This window comes from Lineus longissimus, chromosome 7 (assembly GCF_910592395.1).
Source record: "Lineus longissimus chromosome 7, tnLinLong1.2, whole genome shotgun sequence".
Taxonomy (NCBI): domain Eukaryota; kingdom Metazoa; phylum Nemertea; class Pilidiophora; order Heteronemertea; family Lineidae; genus Lineus; species Lineus longissimus.
The window spans coordinates 18,848,384-18,866,840 of NC_088314.1; the positions used below are offsets into that span (position 1 = coordinate 18,848,384).

At 41.1% G+C, this 18,457-nt stretch overlaps 1 protein-coding gene across 9 annotated transcripts in view; it reads right to left on the reverse strand.

Annotated features, from left to right (window-relative positions):
* LOC135490974 (voltage-dependent calcium channel subunit alpha-2/delta-3-like) overlaps positions 1-18,457 on the reverse strand; it is a 148,552-nt gene that overhangs the window by 55,132 nt on the left and 74,963 nt on the right. For all 9 annotated transcript variants that reach the window (XM_064776572.1, XM_064776574.1, XM_064776568.1 and 6 more), the window contains exons 3-5: positions 8,971-9,084; positions 2,753-2,860; positions 1,043-1,099 (exon numbers count right to left, since the gene is read on the reverse strand). In XM_064776572.1, coding sequence (XP_064632642.1) covers positions 1,043-1,099; positions 2,753-2,860; positions 8,971-9,084 — 279 coding nt within the window. The remainder of the gene's footprint in view (positions 1-1,042; positions 1,100-2,752; positions 2,861-8,970; positions 9,085-18,457) is intronic.

An 18,457-nucleotide genomic window follows, 5' to 3' on the forward strand; every position in this document is an offset into this window, starting at 1 on the left:
AGGGTTTTTTAAGTTACTGCACACAGACAACTCAGAGAAGAGATGAAGAAACACAAATTGTCTTTGTAACGTTTCTTTTGATTTAGGTAGGTGCATGCACATCCGAATCAAAAGTCTGTACCAACACCTAAGACAGAGGGCAGCTATCGTCATGATAATAAAATAGAAAACAAAACAAAACAACACAAACTAAAAGGCGAACTAAACAAATTGTAATGTTCTGGGCCGAGTTGCTAAATCTGTGTTTAAAGGTGCCAGCATTAGCATGCCTTAGCATTATCTTCTTCAGTAAATTTCACTTGCAACAGCAGCGTTAAGACTTCACGCCACGCAATACTGCTAACGCACACCAACCGGGCCATGGCTTTTACAAATCAACAACATAAACTATAGAGGTACAGATTGAACCAAAAAATATAATTTCACTCTTTTGAGTCACCCTGTACACAATGAACCTAGACAACAAAAAGTACAAACTATGCCCCAAAATGACATTTTTAGGTTCTGATTGGCTGGGAATATTAGTCTCGGGCTGGTAGGGGTTAATTCCGCATGCAATCGACTTGCCACGGTGCACCATCAATAGAAACATTCAAGAGGGTTGTCCATTCCCGATCAAAAGCGCCACCTATGGGGATGCTAGTGCCACAACCTAGTGCACAATATATACACTACATCCAGGCAGTATTCTCCATGCGATTTGGTGAGCAGAACGGACTGTAAAATAACAACAATTTTACCATTCCGTTTTCTTCTCTTTAGAGCAAAAAGCGCAGTTCCCACACTACTCAAGCGAGAATTGGAGTGTAAATAGTATATATTCCATCAAAAAATGATCCAATCTTTATGTTATCCATAACTTCCAAATCGTGGCAAATTAAACATCTTATTGCTCAATGACCACAGCAAGATGAATCGAGTGTTGTATTTTCAGAGTGCTCCCTCTTCAAAGTGTCACTGTTGAAGAGATAAATCGGATCCGCTCTGCTTTATTAAAACGCATGGGGACAACTGCAATCCAACATGGACGCCCAGTACATACCACACTTTGGGGGTTCGGACACCCCGGACATATATCTGAACATGTCACATTGCCGGCCTATTCGTTAAAAATGGTAACAAACAAACAGAAAGTAAACAAATCACCATCGTCTTAGGTTAGTTAATGTAAGCGATATCTTGTTCTCTGACGCAAAAAAAGAGATTTCCTTTCAAATCGTTGAAGGTGATTTCAAACAAAGCACACCTTTATTCCCTAAAAATCATTGATGGAGTTTTAATTTTAATTTAGAGCTGCAAGCCCTGCTTCGTATTCAAAAAATATGTTTAGTGTCGCATAAATCGTGACCTTTTCGCACGCAAATTCTCACAAAATGTTTTTCTTGCCTAAGACTACATATTTTTTGACAACAGCTAGAAGTATGTAAATAGTGTACATTAGTTGTTATATGTTGCTTTGAATTTTTTTGTAATCTTCTATATAGGAGGAATAAACAGATATATATATGTACTGTCGCGACAGTTACCAGAAAAAGATCATAGCCAATAAACAACTTCGAGTTACCTATTGCGTTGATACCGACATGAAACTAGAAGACTCAAGCCAGCTGAGCAAAGTGGTTCTTTGGTTGATTTATAGATGTCACAATGTTACTTAGTTTAACCACCACAGCTGTCAAAGCCGATTGAGAATTGAACAAGCCGGGCTCTGTCTAGAAATCATCTCGTAATCACTCCGCAATTTATCATTCTAAGCAATAACATGGACCAACTTCTGTAAAGTCTGTTCATTTCTCACCCTTTTTTCAACAGTATGATTATTTTAGTTAACCCCTTTAACGTGGAATCCATTTTCGGCCTATGCTTGCCTGAGCAGAGAAGTGAATAGCAATGTTTTTTTTCCTGCAGTGCCATTTTTTGTGAAATAGACTATAAAGCACGACAGCCAGTCTTCCTAATTTGTATGGAAGCTTAGAGGATTGTAAAGGATTTACTCTAGATAAGTCAAACTTCGAGACATTTTTGAATTGAAGGTCTGAGGCATTTCTTATACAAGGTGCTAGACTGACGCTTCATGTCAAGTGAAAGGAAATGTCTTTAATTTTGAAAAGAGAAGGTTTGCCTCATCGAATAAACTTATCAAAATTAACAAAGAAAATTAACGATATAATTAAGGTAAGGATGAATAATCAATCACAACATAAATATGAATAGGCAATGTAATTGTTTTGATTATTTTGATTCACCCTGCCCTCCCCACCATACATTAGGCAACATCTTGCCTCTACCCTAAAGGCTGAACTAAGTGCCCTTCTAGACCTTTGTTCATTTTCATATCATACAGGGTTAAGCACCCCACAAAAAAGTGACCACATTACCAAACCAGACTTTTACCTGAACATGAAAACAAACAAATTTAGACTCAGAAAGTTGTACTCACATTAAAGAATCTAACATGATCCTACAGACTTCAAACAGTTCCAAATCAACCGCAACCTTATCAATACCCTACCCAGAAGTCACGAAATACCTCATGATATCATTAAACCCATCGTAAATTGATAGCCAGTAACCAGCGGTATCTCCCTTAAATTACTCATAGTACCGAAATATCCGTCACGAATACCAATTTAGACCAAGACGGTATAAATTCTGGAGTCAATTTCATTTTAGAAGGTAAAGTGGGGGAAAGTGATCCTGATTGCAATGGCAGGGGTTAGCTTTCCCCCAAATACAATGAAGTAAAACTTACTTCTGCATGACTATCGGCACTTGGGGATTGGGTCGGTGTAAGAGCGCTGTTCTTATCCTTGGCAGCTTTGTAGTCAGTGTAAGCAGCCTCAGCTTTCTTCACAAGAGACTGTAATATAAGGCAGAGAAGAGTTTATTAGTCCAGAAATCAGCACATCACCACGTGATAATAATCACTTTTTTAGAGTAAAACCTGTAGATACATTGAAAGAGCAGCTTATTAGGGACAGCATTCATCTCCCTCTATCTGCAGATCTGCTCCGAGCAGCCAACACGTGGTTTGGGAGTAAAACTATGAAGTGATGTCAGGATTACAACATGATATTGTTACAAACATTGTTACATGTATGCAGCAGGCTGCATTTTTCATTTGATTGAAAAAAGATCGAGAAGTCAAAATATCCCCGATCAGAAGTGTCTCGAAAGTACTTTCCGACTTTGATTTATGAAGGACTTGTCGAGCCTGGTTTTGTAACTGTAAGCACACGTTGCACTGAACACCCAACTTTGCATTCACCTTGATCTTGTTCTTGGGAGTCAAGGCCGATATTAATCTCCGTTTTGTCTCGAGGCATTCCACCTCTAACCTCTGATCAAAATTTAGATAGCGGCTATACCATCGACATAATACGGGCAATAAGGTATACAATTCATCTTATCCTGGCATCTACTCTTCAGTAATTGCCACTATAACGACCCATCAAAACGTGGATAAACCCTTCCTGGGACAGATAATTATATACTTCTGAAAACATCATTATTTGGACATTAGCTGATAATTGGAAATCGAAAGGGTTAACACTATCAGGTTTCTGCAAAGTGGATCTGATGGTTAGATAATTAGATCATTTCCCCAGAATTATTTATTGCTAATGGACTTTCATCAAGGATGACATATTTCACACACATTTAATCACATTGTCTACTGTTACATTGATCTCCAGTTACTCTCAAAACCATGATTTATCCATGTGCATTTTTTCTTTTGTTCTTCTTTTTTTTCGTTTATTCATCGCACAGATGATACAATCAGAAATTGCTCGCTGAGATACTTTCAATAAATGGTCATGTCAAACAATTTTTAAAGGCCTACGCCGTTCATTTAAAATTAGAAATTTGTAAATTTGAAAATTTCCAATTGCACTGAATCTTTCAATTATGCCGTTGTGTGGACATATATACAAATACTATACATACAAAGTTTTAGCAGAGTTGCATGCATGATACCTGCACTACGGCATTGTGTATAACTGCATTTCTATTTTCCTGACCCACTAGCATTCACGAATGGCGTACCCCTTTACAGCACCAACTAAACGTAGAGACAAATGTACTAAATGGAGTAAATTGACATATGACACATGTGATATGATGAGCTTATTGTGTAACCTTTCACAAATCAATAAAATGCTCTCACGCGCCAGCGACCTTGCCAGGATGTCAGCTCTGATTTGATCAAGTACGTCAGTCAACCGTTTCCTGCAACTGTCCCCTTAATAAACACACGTCAGCCGACAATGATAATGTGGAAACATCGGTAAGGTGATGCGCAGACGAGTAGCTTAGATTGCTGCATGGCATAGATTGCTGCGACCTGCGATTATTATCGCTGCTATGTGCGTTAAAAGATCCCTTGTCTACGGGTAAACAGGTAATCACTGGATTTGATTTTGATCGCAGGTCGGTGCTATATGCATGTCAACCGCACCGAAAGGGTTAATAACTTATCATTTCTCAGCGACACAACTCCACTTCCACAAATCTTTAAAGCTGCGACGTGTTTTCAACAACGCACATCTTATCCTCACGTCTCCCGTTTCATCAATTCTATATATCACCTGAAATCGATACTATATTCCGTCTTTGAATATTCTAACGACAGTGAGCATAAAAGGCTTTTATGAGAGCGTGTTTATATCGTATGAGATCAAAAGAAGACATTATATATTTTAGATACTATTCTTGGATAAAAATAACTCTCACTTATGTTTGAAAATCACATGTCGTGTTTTAACGCACATAAGTACCTCTCTATCACTGACACCATTGACACTGACAAATGATGTCCTTAAGAGAGGTGTCCTGATTACAGAGGTTAGACTGAATGGAATTGACCAATTTGGACTGAGTCAGTGTCCTTGTTAGAGAGGGTGTCCCCTAAGAGAGGTGTCCACAAAGAGAGTTTTCAATGTAGTATACCTTATGATACTGATTGAAAATCTGGTCGTCTTCTTGATGGGGAGTGCTTATTAATCGAATTAACAGAAGACGCGATAAGGTCAGGGAGCATTCATTATCCTCCGATAATCATATCAGATGCATTGCTTTATAGCCTGTCTTTGATGTCTGTTCGGATTAAGACACTTCACGTGATGTGCCCATTACTGCTACGAGAGCGAACATGAATTCATCCAGAGTGAGTTTGGTTCCATTTAACATGTTTAAAGAGAGACAGCAGCACGGTTGCGAAGTGATCTTACAAGTCGTTTGGTTGGGAGGTTGTCTTCAAAAGATCAATTTGGCTTGGCGGTTATAATCAAACACCATGGAATTTCTCTCCCATCCTTCAAACTCAGCAATGTCCTGTTACTGAGAAGTTTCACCAAGATTCCGCACCTCTATAGCTGAGAAGGCAAGGAACCAGAGAGGCCCCATGAGTCATGTTGCTGAAAGTTAGACCAAGACGCTTCATCCCAGGGTTGGCAGGGCAAGCAACGAGAGACCCCATAAGTCCTGTTACTGAGAAGTTTCACCAAGATTCCGCACCTCTATAGCTGACAAGGCAAGGAACCAGAGAGGCCCCATGAGTCATTTTGCTGAAAGTTAGATCAAGACGCTTCATTCCAGGGTTTGCAGGGCAAGCAACGAGAGACCCCATAAGTCCGGTTACTGAGAAGTTACACCAAGGATCAGCATCTCTATAGCTGACAAGGCAAGGAACCAGAGAGGCCCCATGAGTCATGTTGCTGAAAGTTAGATCAAGACGCTTCATCCCAGGGTTGGCAGGGCAAGCAACGAGAGACCCCATAAGTCCAGTTACTGAGAAGTTACACCAAGATTCCGCACCTCTATAGCTGACAAGGCAAGGAACCAGAGAGGCCCCATGAGTCATGTTGCAGAAAAGTTAGACCAAGACGCTTCATCCCAGGTTTGGCAGGGCAAGCAACGAGAGACCCCATAAGTCCAGTCACTGAGAAGTTACACCAAGGATCTGCATTCCTGTGGCTGCCAGGTGAAGAAACCAGAGACTCTATGAAATTGGAGAAGAAGCTTTAGAAGGTCTTAACGAGGGGGGGGACACCTTGGGAAAAGCAACCTCAAATTGGTAATGAAGAGGCAATTTAGCATGGACCAAGCAAGTCTCTGAGGCAGTCACCTGGTCATGGGTCTCCCCTCATTCGGAATAACATTCGATGAAATCTATCATGCTCTAATGACCCGTACAGAAAACCGATATCGCCCAGGCGGCACACCTAATGACCGCAATAATATTCCATGAACAAAGTAAATGTTTCAAAGCGTTGAGTTGTTGGCCAAAGGGCCTTTCTACTTTGGTCTGCACTCAAGCAGGTTGCAAACTCAATGAACCAAACCGAATCGATTTATAGACCACTGCACAGTGTCGAGTGGTGTTTTCCAGACCGAAAACAGTTCGAACACCAATGGTAATGACACTCGAGCCTATTTCGCAGACGTATTACCAAGCTCTCTGATGTAATATGTATGATGTATGTATGCTATGTATGCAATGCCTATACGTGGAGCTGTCTTTGTCATGTCTGTCTGGAGGGTGGATTGATGGTGATAACGATGGTCACTGGTGTCTGCTACGAAAATCACTCGTTTGTTCAACTATCAATAATCACTGTAAAGGTCTTTTGGTGTGAAAAGCTTCTTAACTGAAGAATTTTAGGGCTTTTCCATCTTGAGACAAGCCCCAACCCTGGATCCAAACTCTAAGAAGGGCACTTTGATCCAGATAATGTAATGAAACTGCTAAACTTTATTATATCAGGATCAAAAGTCGAGATACTGGCTCGAAGCGATATCAGAATTCATTGAACTGAAATCGTTTGGTTTGCAGCGAAATATGACTGAGTAGCTGCTGATAACTTGGCCGTCCATGCTTTCAGACTTCAAAGTAAATTTAGTGAACGGTCCTGATCCAATAATGTGTGTGCGTGTGTGGGGGGGGGGGGGGGGTAATGGTTGGAAATCACATATTGAACGCTTAGCCCGGGAAATATTATCTCTATCTGGTGCAGCCCTTAAAGGTGTATTCGTCTGGTATGCATGGCCCATCAGTTTCTTGTAAATGCCAATGATAGCCCAATGGTTACTCCCAATTGACGCAGAATATGCCTTCATTGAACTCTTTCAGCTTGGCATCACGGAACACCACCATCGCGATGAAGATTTCTGCAGTCAATATCGCTAAGGTGTCACGATTCAAAACCACTGACGCCAGCAAAGCATATCCACCGTTTTCACCTCCTCGGGCTAACAAATGTGAAACCAAAGAAATGCAATAAAGGCGTGTTTAGAAAGCCGATAACTTTTCTTTTTGATGTCAACATCATAATATGTCTTGGAGCACATGATATGATATTACTACTCAAACTCACATTGATAACTTTTTTCCCGACAAACAGTAGTGGTTGTAATTTGTTGACAGTGGTCACATTACTAGAAAATCAAGTTGGCTAATCTGACAAATACATATCCAATCTTTGCATTCTTGATCAAGCTAATAGCATCGTAACTTGTTTACGGAAAACCTGGCTTCGGTCATGAAAATGTCAAAGCTCCACAGTTTTATGGCTTCGAAATGATTCTGGTCGTGGTGGAAATTGAGTCACAGCCTCTCGCGATTTCGCGATTTCTCATCTCGCGGTTTATAATAAGCAACTGACGAGATGTGTCCTTTCGACGCCGGCGAGTCTGCTCAAGTGCAAAGGTCACTTGCCCTGACCTGGCCTATCTCTGGTTCAGAGGTCACCGGGATACATCACCCAGTCTCGGTCTTCTGTCTGGTTTGTAAAATGCTTCTACTGGGATCTTATCAGAATCACCACGTGCCTGGGGTAGAATGAGTGCATAAGTGAGGCAATCTAAACATTATAGGGTCTTATAGGGATCAGCATTCCGACCTGGTCAACATTCTGACCGAGTCAACATTTCAACCCGGTCAACATTCTGACCCAGTCAAAATTCTGATTGAGTCAACATTCTACTGCTTTCAATGTTAGAAACTACTGCATTGAAGGTGAGAAAAAAATGTGGCTTGCGTGACAGTTGACGGACAGCTTGCATGGGCTATCGATCTGGAACACGAATCAAATCTTAGCGGAATTCATGCTGCGGCAATGCCCCAGACATGGCAGTGTCTATGTCGTTAGTGTCGGACTCGTGCACTGAACATCCTGGGTTCAATTCCTGTCACCTTGAGAGGAAGTTTTTTTAAATATCAGGTTGAGAGGACGTGAACTAACTTGGGAATCGAATCGGAGTCCTCAGAGGTGACAAGCGTCATTACTGCAATGTGTAACAAATGCCCAGCCGGTTTGATATATCGCACAGCACTCAGCTGCAATTCTGCCTGCACACAACCAAGTCTTCTTATCACTCATCACAGCGATACATATTGCTTGTCTCCTTGATGAAAAATAACCAGTCTGTGACACGATTTATCAAGAGAAATATACTTCCCAATCGCAAATGAAGATCAAGGGGAAGACTATTTTTCATCCCCTTATCCTTTATTGATGGCAAATCCAGCTGTTTCTTTTTCGACCAACTTTACGCATGATGCAGTTGTGACGGATATCACCCAAGAATTTCCTGACAGCTACTTGAGGGAAGCGTCAACAGTAATCAGGAACGTAGCAAGTTTTCTATGAATATTAACGTGGACCCAATCAGTGTAATACTTACAGTCGGAAATCTGCCCTTCCACTTGGCAATGATGGGCAAGTGATCAAACGCCACGTTAGTATCTCACGGCATTTGTTCATACGAGAAGTAACACCCCTCGCGAAATACAATTTTCACATTTGCTCAAGGGTGCAATTGATAGAAACACACCATAAGTTGGGAAACTTTGGCGTGTGAACCCTTTTGCTGCAGAAGATATTTTTCGTACCAGTCTGTGTGGAGCAGTGCATAGCAATGCTGAACTTTAATTCGTTCCACTTGGCCTATAAAAAAACCTGTCCCTACCTCAATAGCTTTAACTTTCCAGTCCAACATGTCTTCAATTCGTTTAGCACGCTCCTGCACCATTTTATTGCCATCTATCGTGTCGATTTTAGCACCCTGGGCTTCGACGTCCATCTGGAAAATATGAAGGTAGAAGAATATAACATATTTGAAGGAAAAACGAAAATTCTTGGCACGATTTGTACCATCTTGAATACCAGATCACTTTTGTTCACAAACGCTAGGTAGAGGGCCATGTGGATCATCGCCCATCTGAAAAATACAGCACAGCCTCTCTATTAGGGATAGCCTATAATCGGGACTGACAAATGCTGTCCTTAGAAGTACTGATTAAAGAGGTAAGATTTAATGAAATTGACTAATGCTGGACTGAAACCAGTGTACTTATCAGAAAGGGTATCCTGCTAACAGATGTGTCTGCTAAGGGAGGTTCCACTGCACTTTAGACCCCTTTATTTGCGAACGTAATATTTTCACGATAGACAAACAATCGCAAGCTTCAAGGAAGCAAATATGTTCAATGTAATGGTTTTATCATTGGAAAAGAATCCATTTATTTTCAACTAACTATGTGAACAAAAGTCTATCTCAAATTTTCCACGCAAACTGCATAGAGTCGAGCCCACATGATGAAAACATTTCGCCTTTTAATAAGAACAGAGTGAGACCTAAATCAAATTTAAGGCCGACAAAAACAGATGCCAAAGATCAAACGAGGACATTTGCAAACTTCGTCACAAAAACGTTATTTTCACTTTACTGAGCTTTAGTAAGAAATTCAAATCAGAAAGTAGCGTATTTCTTGAGGATCGTAAGATCATTCGGGTGAGTGATCCAATTTTTCAAAATCAAGACGACGCTATTTTGGTTAAACAGGATTGAGCTTTTTAAAGCCAGTTTTGTTTCGGAGAAAATTGCTGTGTTCAGTGACTCAAATTACAGCCTTTAACTGTTCAAAGAGAGCTATAAAATTACCGCTTTCGTTTATGCCCCAGCGAGAGCGCTGACAGTCCCGAAAAATCACATTTTCAGGTACGATAAACTTCCGTTGTGCTGCATGACTTCAAGGGTGATATCAGAACATTGTTAGCTTGATTGCGAGCCCTGTCGCCGGCCACGCCTTGCAAAAAAGCCTAGCAAACTCAATAGGTCCTATCAATTCATAGAAACGTTTCCCGCCCATCGACCCTTAATGGTCATTCCCGCACCAGCCGCCCATAAATCACCCACCATTAGCATCACAGCTTCATCATAATCTGATTTCGTCAACAAAATGAAACTGTCTAAATGATGTATTACACTCGGACACAAGCGCCGGCAGAGAAATCGATACGCGCCCATAACATTTGATCTGCTTTAGTGCCTGGCTAATGATAGACATGTAGTGTGGATGGACTCGTGGTTTAGGCCGAGTAATTCATTTCAAACCTATTGATACCGGCCATTGATCTATAGGGTATTGCTGTCCAATGCGATGCGTAGACAGGTTTATACGGCGTCAGTGGTTGGTATCATCAAGTGTATTTAACGATGGTACCGGCGAAACTCGGTTGCGTTGTCTATTGGCTTGGTGACCTGTGACAACGAAAATGTTAATTTCCAATTATTTCCGAAGTCATCCAGACTCCATTTGGTTTGCATCACTAATATCAAGTATATATTTAATCCATACTTGCTAATATTCCAGTAATATGGGACTTCTTGTTGCAAAGTCAAAAACTTCAGGGGTCAATATGTTTCAAAGTATGCTTTCCTTCCAGTGAAGAAATATCGGGTGCTACAATGGGCGATATGAATAAAGACTGGCAAATGCTTTTATCTAAGATTCTATGTACATTTACACAAGGCCTTTCTGTAGAAAATTGAAGTCAAAGCATTTGCTAGTCTTTATTCATATCACCCATGGTCACTTGCACCATTCCGAATAAAGATCATGGAATGGTCATCGAATTGAGACAGAAGGGGTTAAACAGTAACAGCAGGATCGATAGGCTTGGATGGACAAAGCCGCAGCTAATACATCACCAGGGAAATTAAGCATTCGCCCCATCTTAAATCCCATGGATCTAAGCTCATTGATCAGAGCTCTCCATTTATCGGCAACATAGTAATAACTTACAAGCGTGGTAGTCCAGAATAGAGCAGACGACATTCTCCAGCCACAATTTCTTGAAAAACAAAGTTTGGACGGGAAAAGCCAAAGATATTGGTAACAAAGATGTTGTGAAAGGATAATTTCATGCAATTTTCAGATGTCACAACCGCCTTTCAGAATTGGCTCAAGGAATGGAACACCCTGAATGAGATGAATGAGACCCCAAAGAAAAATCCAGACTGCACCACATTTTTTTGAGACGTCCATTACTCAGAAATGCAAACGATTTGTGATTTTTCTGCTCCCAGGGTTGTCAAATTTTTAAAAGATAGTTGCGCTAAAAAAGTGCAGTACCGATTTTTGTGTGATTGTTCTGCTTCCAGGCTTTGAACATTTTTATAAGAATAGTAACGCTAAAAAATGTAATTGCCCAACATTCTACAGATTTTTCTCCATTGCCATCCCAGGGTCTCCTCTAATTTGCTAAGACCATGTTATCCCCCTCTCATTGGAAGTGACTTTTGCTGAGTTTTTTCCAAAGGGCACTTCGGAAAATAGTTGGGCACTTGATGGCTGCTCTGATTGGGAGAATTAAGCTGTAGTCATGGATTATCTGCATAATTTCTGTGAATTATCAACATGTTGACGCTGTCTCTCTCAATGGAAGTGACTCGGCAGTTTTTTCCAGGAGGCACTTCGGGAAAAAATAGCTTGAGGCGTGATGGATGCTCTGATGGAGAAATTACTGTCCCAATCCCAACTGTCATCCATGAATTTGCATGTAGTCACAGGGTACACATTAGCACTCATGGCCTAGTGGTAAACAACTCTGGGCGTCTGGCTGCCACGCAATAGATCCCAGGGAGAACCCAAGGATTGCATTTCTGGATTATCTAAAATTCCTGGAGACTTCAAACCGAGGTGCCTTGTAACTGGTGTCTACGCCAGGACAACCAAAAGACCCCATCAAGTAGGAAGCATGAGTAGCTTCTACCTCTGGGCAAAGACGGAGTCACTGGGTCAATAAACCAAATTGGCGCCTATCCGTAGTGGCAGGCAAAAACGCTCATCCCGCCTTGGAGGAGGAATACTCCCTAGAGAATAACACCAACAAGTGCTGAGCGAATGCTGAAGACGAAGAACATGGAATAATGACGGTGCTATCCAGAAGGCAACTGGGCAGCTTCGGATTGATAATACTTATAAATCACCCTTTTGGTCATTGTGGGACTAATCTCGACAGTTACGACTTCATTGACTTGATCCGTTCATGATGTGAATACAAATTCTCAATCAGGTCAGCTGGGTCATTTCGTTTGGCCAGAAATGAGTCACACATGATGAGGCTCAGTGTTCTCGGCGAGGGGCAGTTTATACTCAAAGTACTGTAAACTGGGTTTGACCACGAAGCCAAAATAACTCACAAATTTGCCAATTTTCGTATCGTATTAGCCCAAAATCTGCATTTGCTGCTGACATTTAATGGCTAATGCATCAGAGTTGAAATTTCAGCAAGTCAAATTTTCACATTGCCTCCCAAATAGCAAAGTGGTCGCAAATATTACCCATAACATTTTTCCGGGTTAGTAGAATGTTAGGGATGACTGATGTCAATATAATAGGGATATTCCTCCAGCCAGCTCCAGCAGACTATATCTCACGATAGACAAGACTGTGGTCCAGACGTATAAGCTTGCACAAGATTGGAAAAAAACTCAACCTATCGTAATTTTTTTAAGCCGGAACAAGAACAAAGTACATGTATCGGGAACAGAGGGAAAATCTCTGATGGCCGTACCTGGCAGCGGCTTTGTACTCTAAAAAGAGTAAGGTTTCGTCTCATACATGTAACGAGATATTTCAATAGAAAACAGAGGGAGATTTCTCAGTGTCATACTTATGAGAGACAATGAAGAAAAGGTTAGCCGATATCTCCAGAAACAATGGAGAAAAGGTTAGCCGATATTTTACCTTAAAATAATGGCATTTCCTTATTGGTATAGAACACCCCCGGAGTCGAGACTGTTTGCTGTAACAATATCACAGCTTCACAGTTGTTTGTCAATGTGTGGAGAGTCGAATTGGGCTAAAAAGATGCCCAATATCTTTTTAAGCCGTTTGTACATATTTTCAGCTTTTAGCTGTTTAAAACCTATTCATACTTTTAGAATTAGCTTTTTCAAAGCCGTTTACACTTTAAGCTTAAAGCCGTTCATATGTTTGGGGTCTTGGCAGGATTGAGCTAAGTCTTTGGCATAAAATGCAATCTTCACAGAGTCCTTTGTCATTCCGCGGACAGCATTTCTCATCCAGTAGTTCAAAGCTGGAAAAAAATATAATCCAGTGTTTACGGTGAGCATTTTTTACTCAGACATTTTATTAGAAGCTAAAAGCTACTGGCACCAAGCTTTTTTTTAAAAATTCAAATTTAAAAAAAGTAAAACGTAATATTCTTAAAAATACGCCGCCAGCCAATTAATATTCCATGCTCGGAAAGCCGCAACATGGAAATCCATCCGCGAAAAAAGGCAAAACTTGAATCGAGTACCATAAGAAAGATTTAAGTGACACTCTTGGTGCAATTTGAAGAGTAATAACATCGCGTGCGACATGTTACAAGTGAACGCACGAACGTTATACGTCTTGAATGTCATCTTCAGCCGAAGGGAATGGTTGATGGAGTGGCCCTTTTTATCTGCTTCTCGAAAAAAAGATCACCGATATTTTATTGCTCTTTTTTTAAGGAATTCAACCTCAAAGTAGGATCCTATTGTGTGGTAGCCAGCAGTGTTATCCACCAGGCTATCAAGCTCCTCGAGTGTGCATATCCAACTGATGATAAATCTCACAACCAACGTGAACTGATCTCCATAAACCGATGATTAATTTTACACCTTCTAGCTCCGAGCAAGCTCAGCACAAATTTCATAATACTGATACCACCTTCATTCACCCTGGAGCCAAGCACCTCATCTCTGGTCTGACAAACACACCGCGCAAATAACCAGCCACGGTATTAACCACTTAAATAAATCATTTCTTCCGCGTACCAGTCATCGGACACTGCATTGCCGTCGGCGAAAAATCATAATGGTGTAATAAGGAAAAGACGTGATAGTCCGCTAACTGTTTACCATACACCTTCGTATTATTGAGTTTGAAGACAGAAGGATTTTGGAGGGATGAATTTCTCAGAAGAAATGTGTCACCTGGGCGACTTGAATTTCCCACATTAAATGGTGATCCATCTCTAATCTTCTGGTTAACTACTGTTCAATCAGATGGGTCTTTGTTTGCCCTAGCATAAACTGCTGCACGAGGAACCTCAGTTTCTCATCTTATTCAAAGGAAGAAAGGTAGGATTAGTTCCTTGCTCAAGGACACTGAGACGTAACAGCAGTCACCCTTCCAAGAGTTGAACCCACGACCTCCTGATTACCAGCCCGTCACTGTGATCACTTTGCCTTCCTGTTAAGATGTATGAATCACCAGACTAAAGTCTGTAAACCAAATTTTGGTCACGCGTAAAGATCTCGGACGGGCTAGCTTCCCCCTTTATTATGGCGTAAACAACGCCCAGCAATATCATGACTGGGCCACCTTGTAACAAAAGCAATCAACTCTCACCACCATTAGCCGATAGCGACGTCCCGAAGCGCCACTTCGTCAAAATATTCTGACATGCGGTTCGCGGATCGGAATAGTTTTATAAAGTCACCAAGGAGTTAGGCTGAGTACGTTCTCGGAGTACGAATATAATATATCAGGTTCATGGTATACGATTAATTCTGAACTTACAGAACTGCTCATCAGAGGATCGCTCCGTAACCTCAGTCATCCCACACCAATTTAAACTTTTGCCACACATCTGAAAATCATACATTGGTTTAGCATAAACACAACAGCAAATTATAAACACATCTGTCAATTATGAACACATCTGCCATGAACACATCTGCAAATGTTGAACACATCTGTCAATTATGATCACATCCGCAAATTATGAACACGAGTTCAAATTATGAACACATATATACGTGGGACTCATTTTTTCGAGAGTCTAGTATCGGAATTTAGGAGTTTGATTGTTAATATCAGTGTTTTTGGCTAAGGGGCAGGAAAAGGTTAGCTGTTGATGCTCCAATCCTATATATTGGAATCCGATCCCGCTAAAATGTTTACGGAGGATAGGTACCGTTAATTCTAAATTTCATATCCTCGATCACAATAAGCAACGCCACTTGAAAATCTGCCATTTCAAAAAGCGATAAAAAATGGAAAAAAGTACCAATTTGTGTTAATCGAATAAAAACATGGCACTATTTTTTTAATAGCGTGAACTCCACCCCCTAAAGCACCTTTCTGACATAGCCAAAGGCCTCAACAGAGAGGTAGAAAAATTGTCTGCCATCCGGGATCAGTTTTATCTTGTAACGCTAATACGCAGTGAAGGCTCTGGCAGATGTCAACATACGAAGCGGTAGGGATAATTATATCCTTCGGCAAAGTCTTTCCGCCATTAACTAAGCACCTTTAAACGGCAGCTCGAGAACGAAATATGTCATCGCCAATTATATGACTTGTATGGCGTGTATATGTAAAACGTCGCACAAACTAGCGATTTAAATCGCTGCTACTTGCGATTATTATCGCTGCTATGTGCGACAAAAATATCGCTTGTCTGCGGGTAAAACCGTAATTGATGGGCTGATCGAAGTTTGCTGTGATCAACCATTTTTGTCGCAGGTATCGGCAAACGAGCAATTATCATCGCTGGTGATTTAAATTGCAAGTAGCAGTGATTTAAATCACTCGTTTGCAGACCGCACTTAAGGGTTTTATCAAATGGGATTCCTGATTTCTGCATGGAATATGATGCTAGATATCATGGATATCGAGAAAAAGTTCATTAAGAGTCAGCTGATGGTAATATGGTGAGAGAAACTGTGGATGTATGAGCAGAAACTAAACATCCCCAGCGTCCTTCAGATGTCCTGGCACAAGTTCATTTTGGTTTCAGTGGGAAATGAAAGAATGCAAGTAAACACCACATATAAAGAGTAAATACCAACATAATGTCACCTTTATATTTGAACCTTTGTGGGATTTATTTATATACATATAAGATGACTCTATGAGAAAAACATGTCAACATTACAAAGAAATGGTTGGGGTGAAAGGAGATGAGGAACATCCAGAGAGAGATGTTAGACAAAGTGATGCGGGATGCAGCAACTGCATGTGTCAGTGGAAACCTTGAAGAAGCCAAAGAGGCATATCTTGCTTGCGCTTATGATGTCGTTAACAAAGTTACGTCGATGATTCCAAGGCCGCCAGTGGCTTTCGATGGATTATAAAGGGACGTCAGAATCACGCGAAGTCTTAATGGACATATACATGACTCTTCACATTCTTCTACACGATGCCTGACCTGACCTTTTACTCATGGCCCAAGGTCACTGTAGTAGTGTCGTTGTCTTGTTCATTGCCAACTGCCTGTCACTTCCAACAGAATCCAACATCATGACTGACCTGATCTTGTACTCATGGTCAAGGTCACTAGCAGCTTCTTATGTCTGGCAGAGCATTACTGAGTTTAATTAGAATCACAGAGGAGTCTTAGGGAGCTAATCTCAAAATGGAAGTGAACCCAATTTCAAGACACCTGCTCCTGACTTGACCACATTTTACAGAATAGTTTCCTCGCTTTGTCCTGTCCATTGCTAACTGCTGCCCGTCGCTTCCCCCAGTCCCCTACACAATGGGTAACCTGATCTTGTACTCGTGGTTCAACTTCAGGAGTATTATCTGTCTTCTGTTCTTGCACGCTGCTGTCTGTCATTTCAAACAGTACCCTACACCATGAGTGACTTGATCTTTTTACTAGTAATCCAAGGTCATTGGCAGCATGTCGTATCTGGCAGAGCACCACTTTCATTACAATCATAGAGAAGTCTCGGGGAGCTAATCCTGGTCACCTAGTAGCTTTCTATGCATTATCTAGCAGAGCATCAGTTTAATAAGAATCGAGGTGAAACATATACAAGAAAACCCCTAAAAAGACGTCTACCCGCTTTTTAACACAACATCAGACTCAACATGTGCTCAGTTTGTGCTTTGATTCAAATCTACCGCTGCAAACCTAATATCCTGGTGATCTCTGTAAGGAGATCGAGGTCGAATGACCTACATACCCTCATTCCAAGGTCTCTCGTCTCAATAGCATCCCGCGAAGATGACGTTACTGCAGCTGCTGCCCTCTATTTCCCCATCGCTGAATTACAGGCAATGTCGGACAAACATGCGGTTTCGTAATGGATTCAGGCTTCCTAACTAGGGCAGTTAGATTATATCTGGCACATGTCCGAGTGTTGGAAATACTACATAATTGTTCTGAATATTTCTTTCTCTGACTCTATGGTATCATTCATGCTAAAAACAATGCAGGGTCAAAGATAATTGACTTTGAAATAAGCTCAAATGCGTGAAATAAGTGTCGATGTCCGACTGTCACGTGACTAAAACGTCATCAATATCTTATGCAAATGACCTTGTGAGCTATAAATAGTAACTTCGCGGAACGCTATTTGAGTCAATCCCAATGGCCCCATACAACGAATGTCCTATGTACTTTGTTTCCAAGGTCGCTAGCAGCTTGCCATGTGATATCCAGCAGTGCATCAGTCAGCTCAAGAACAAAGGTTGAAGGAGTCTTGAAAGCTAATCTCTAAATGGATGTCTACCGACTTCGATTTCTACAACAGTCTCAGACGAGATCCTTGTTGCCTTGACTCAAAGCTCTGACGATACTAAAGGCAGATTTAGTTAGGTCTACATCGATAATAAAGTTGAAGTAGTATAGGGTTTATAGTCTCATATCAAAAGCGGCAGAGGCTGACATCCGTCCTAACACTTTAACCCCGGGTTTTCCTAAATCCATTTGGTAGAACTCTGCAAATGAGCTGCCCTTTTAACAGGTATCAGACGCGGGGGGAGGGGAGATTTCTCCTCCTGCTGCGGCCTAACTGCCCCCATATTATCCTCTTCTGAAATACCACACATCAAAGCATTCTCGCTACTTAATACTCCACCACATAGAGAACAATTTTTTCGATACTTGCAATAACATCTTTTTGCTAACGTCATTAGTGGCGGGGACCCCACGCATCTGATCATGCATTAAATGAAGCATTCTATCATATCTTTATCGACATCAAAGAAAAGGGCAGACACGTCTTCCACTGGGCTATAACGAGCTTGCGATAGAACTTCCAATATCTCATCGGGGAATGGTAGGTCTAGTAAAAGGTGTAGAATGTACTTGTAAAAATATCTTTGAAGATTATAGACCTTGGATGGTCGAATACGATATCTCTCAGCAGAAGGAAAGAC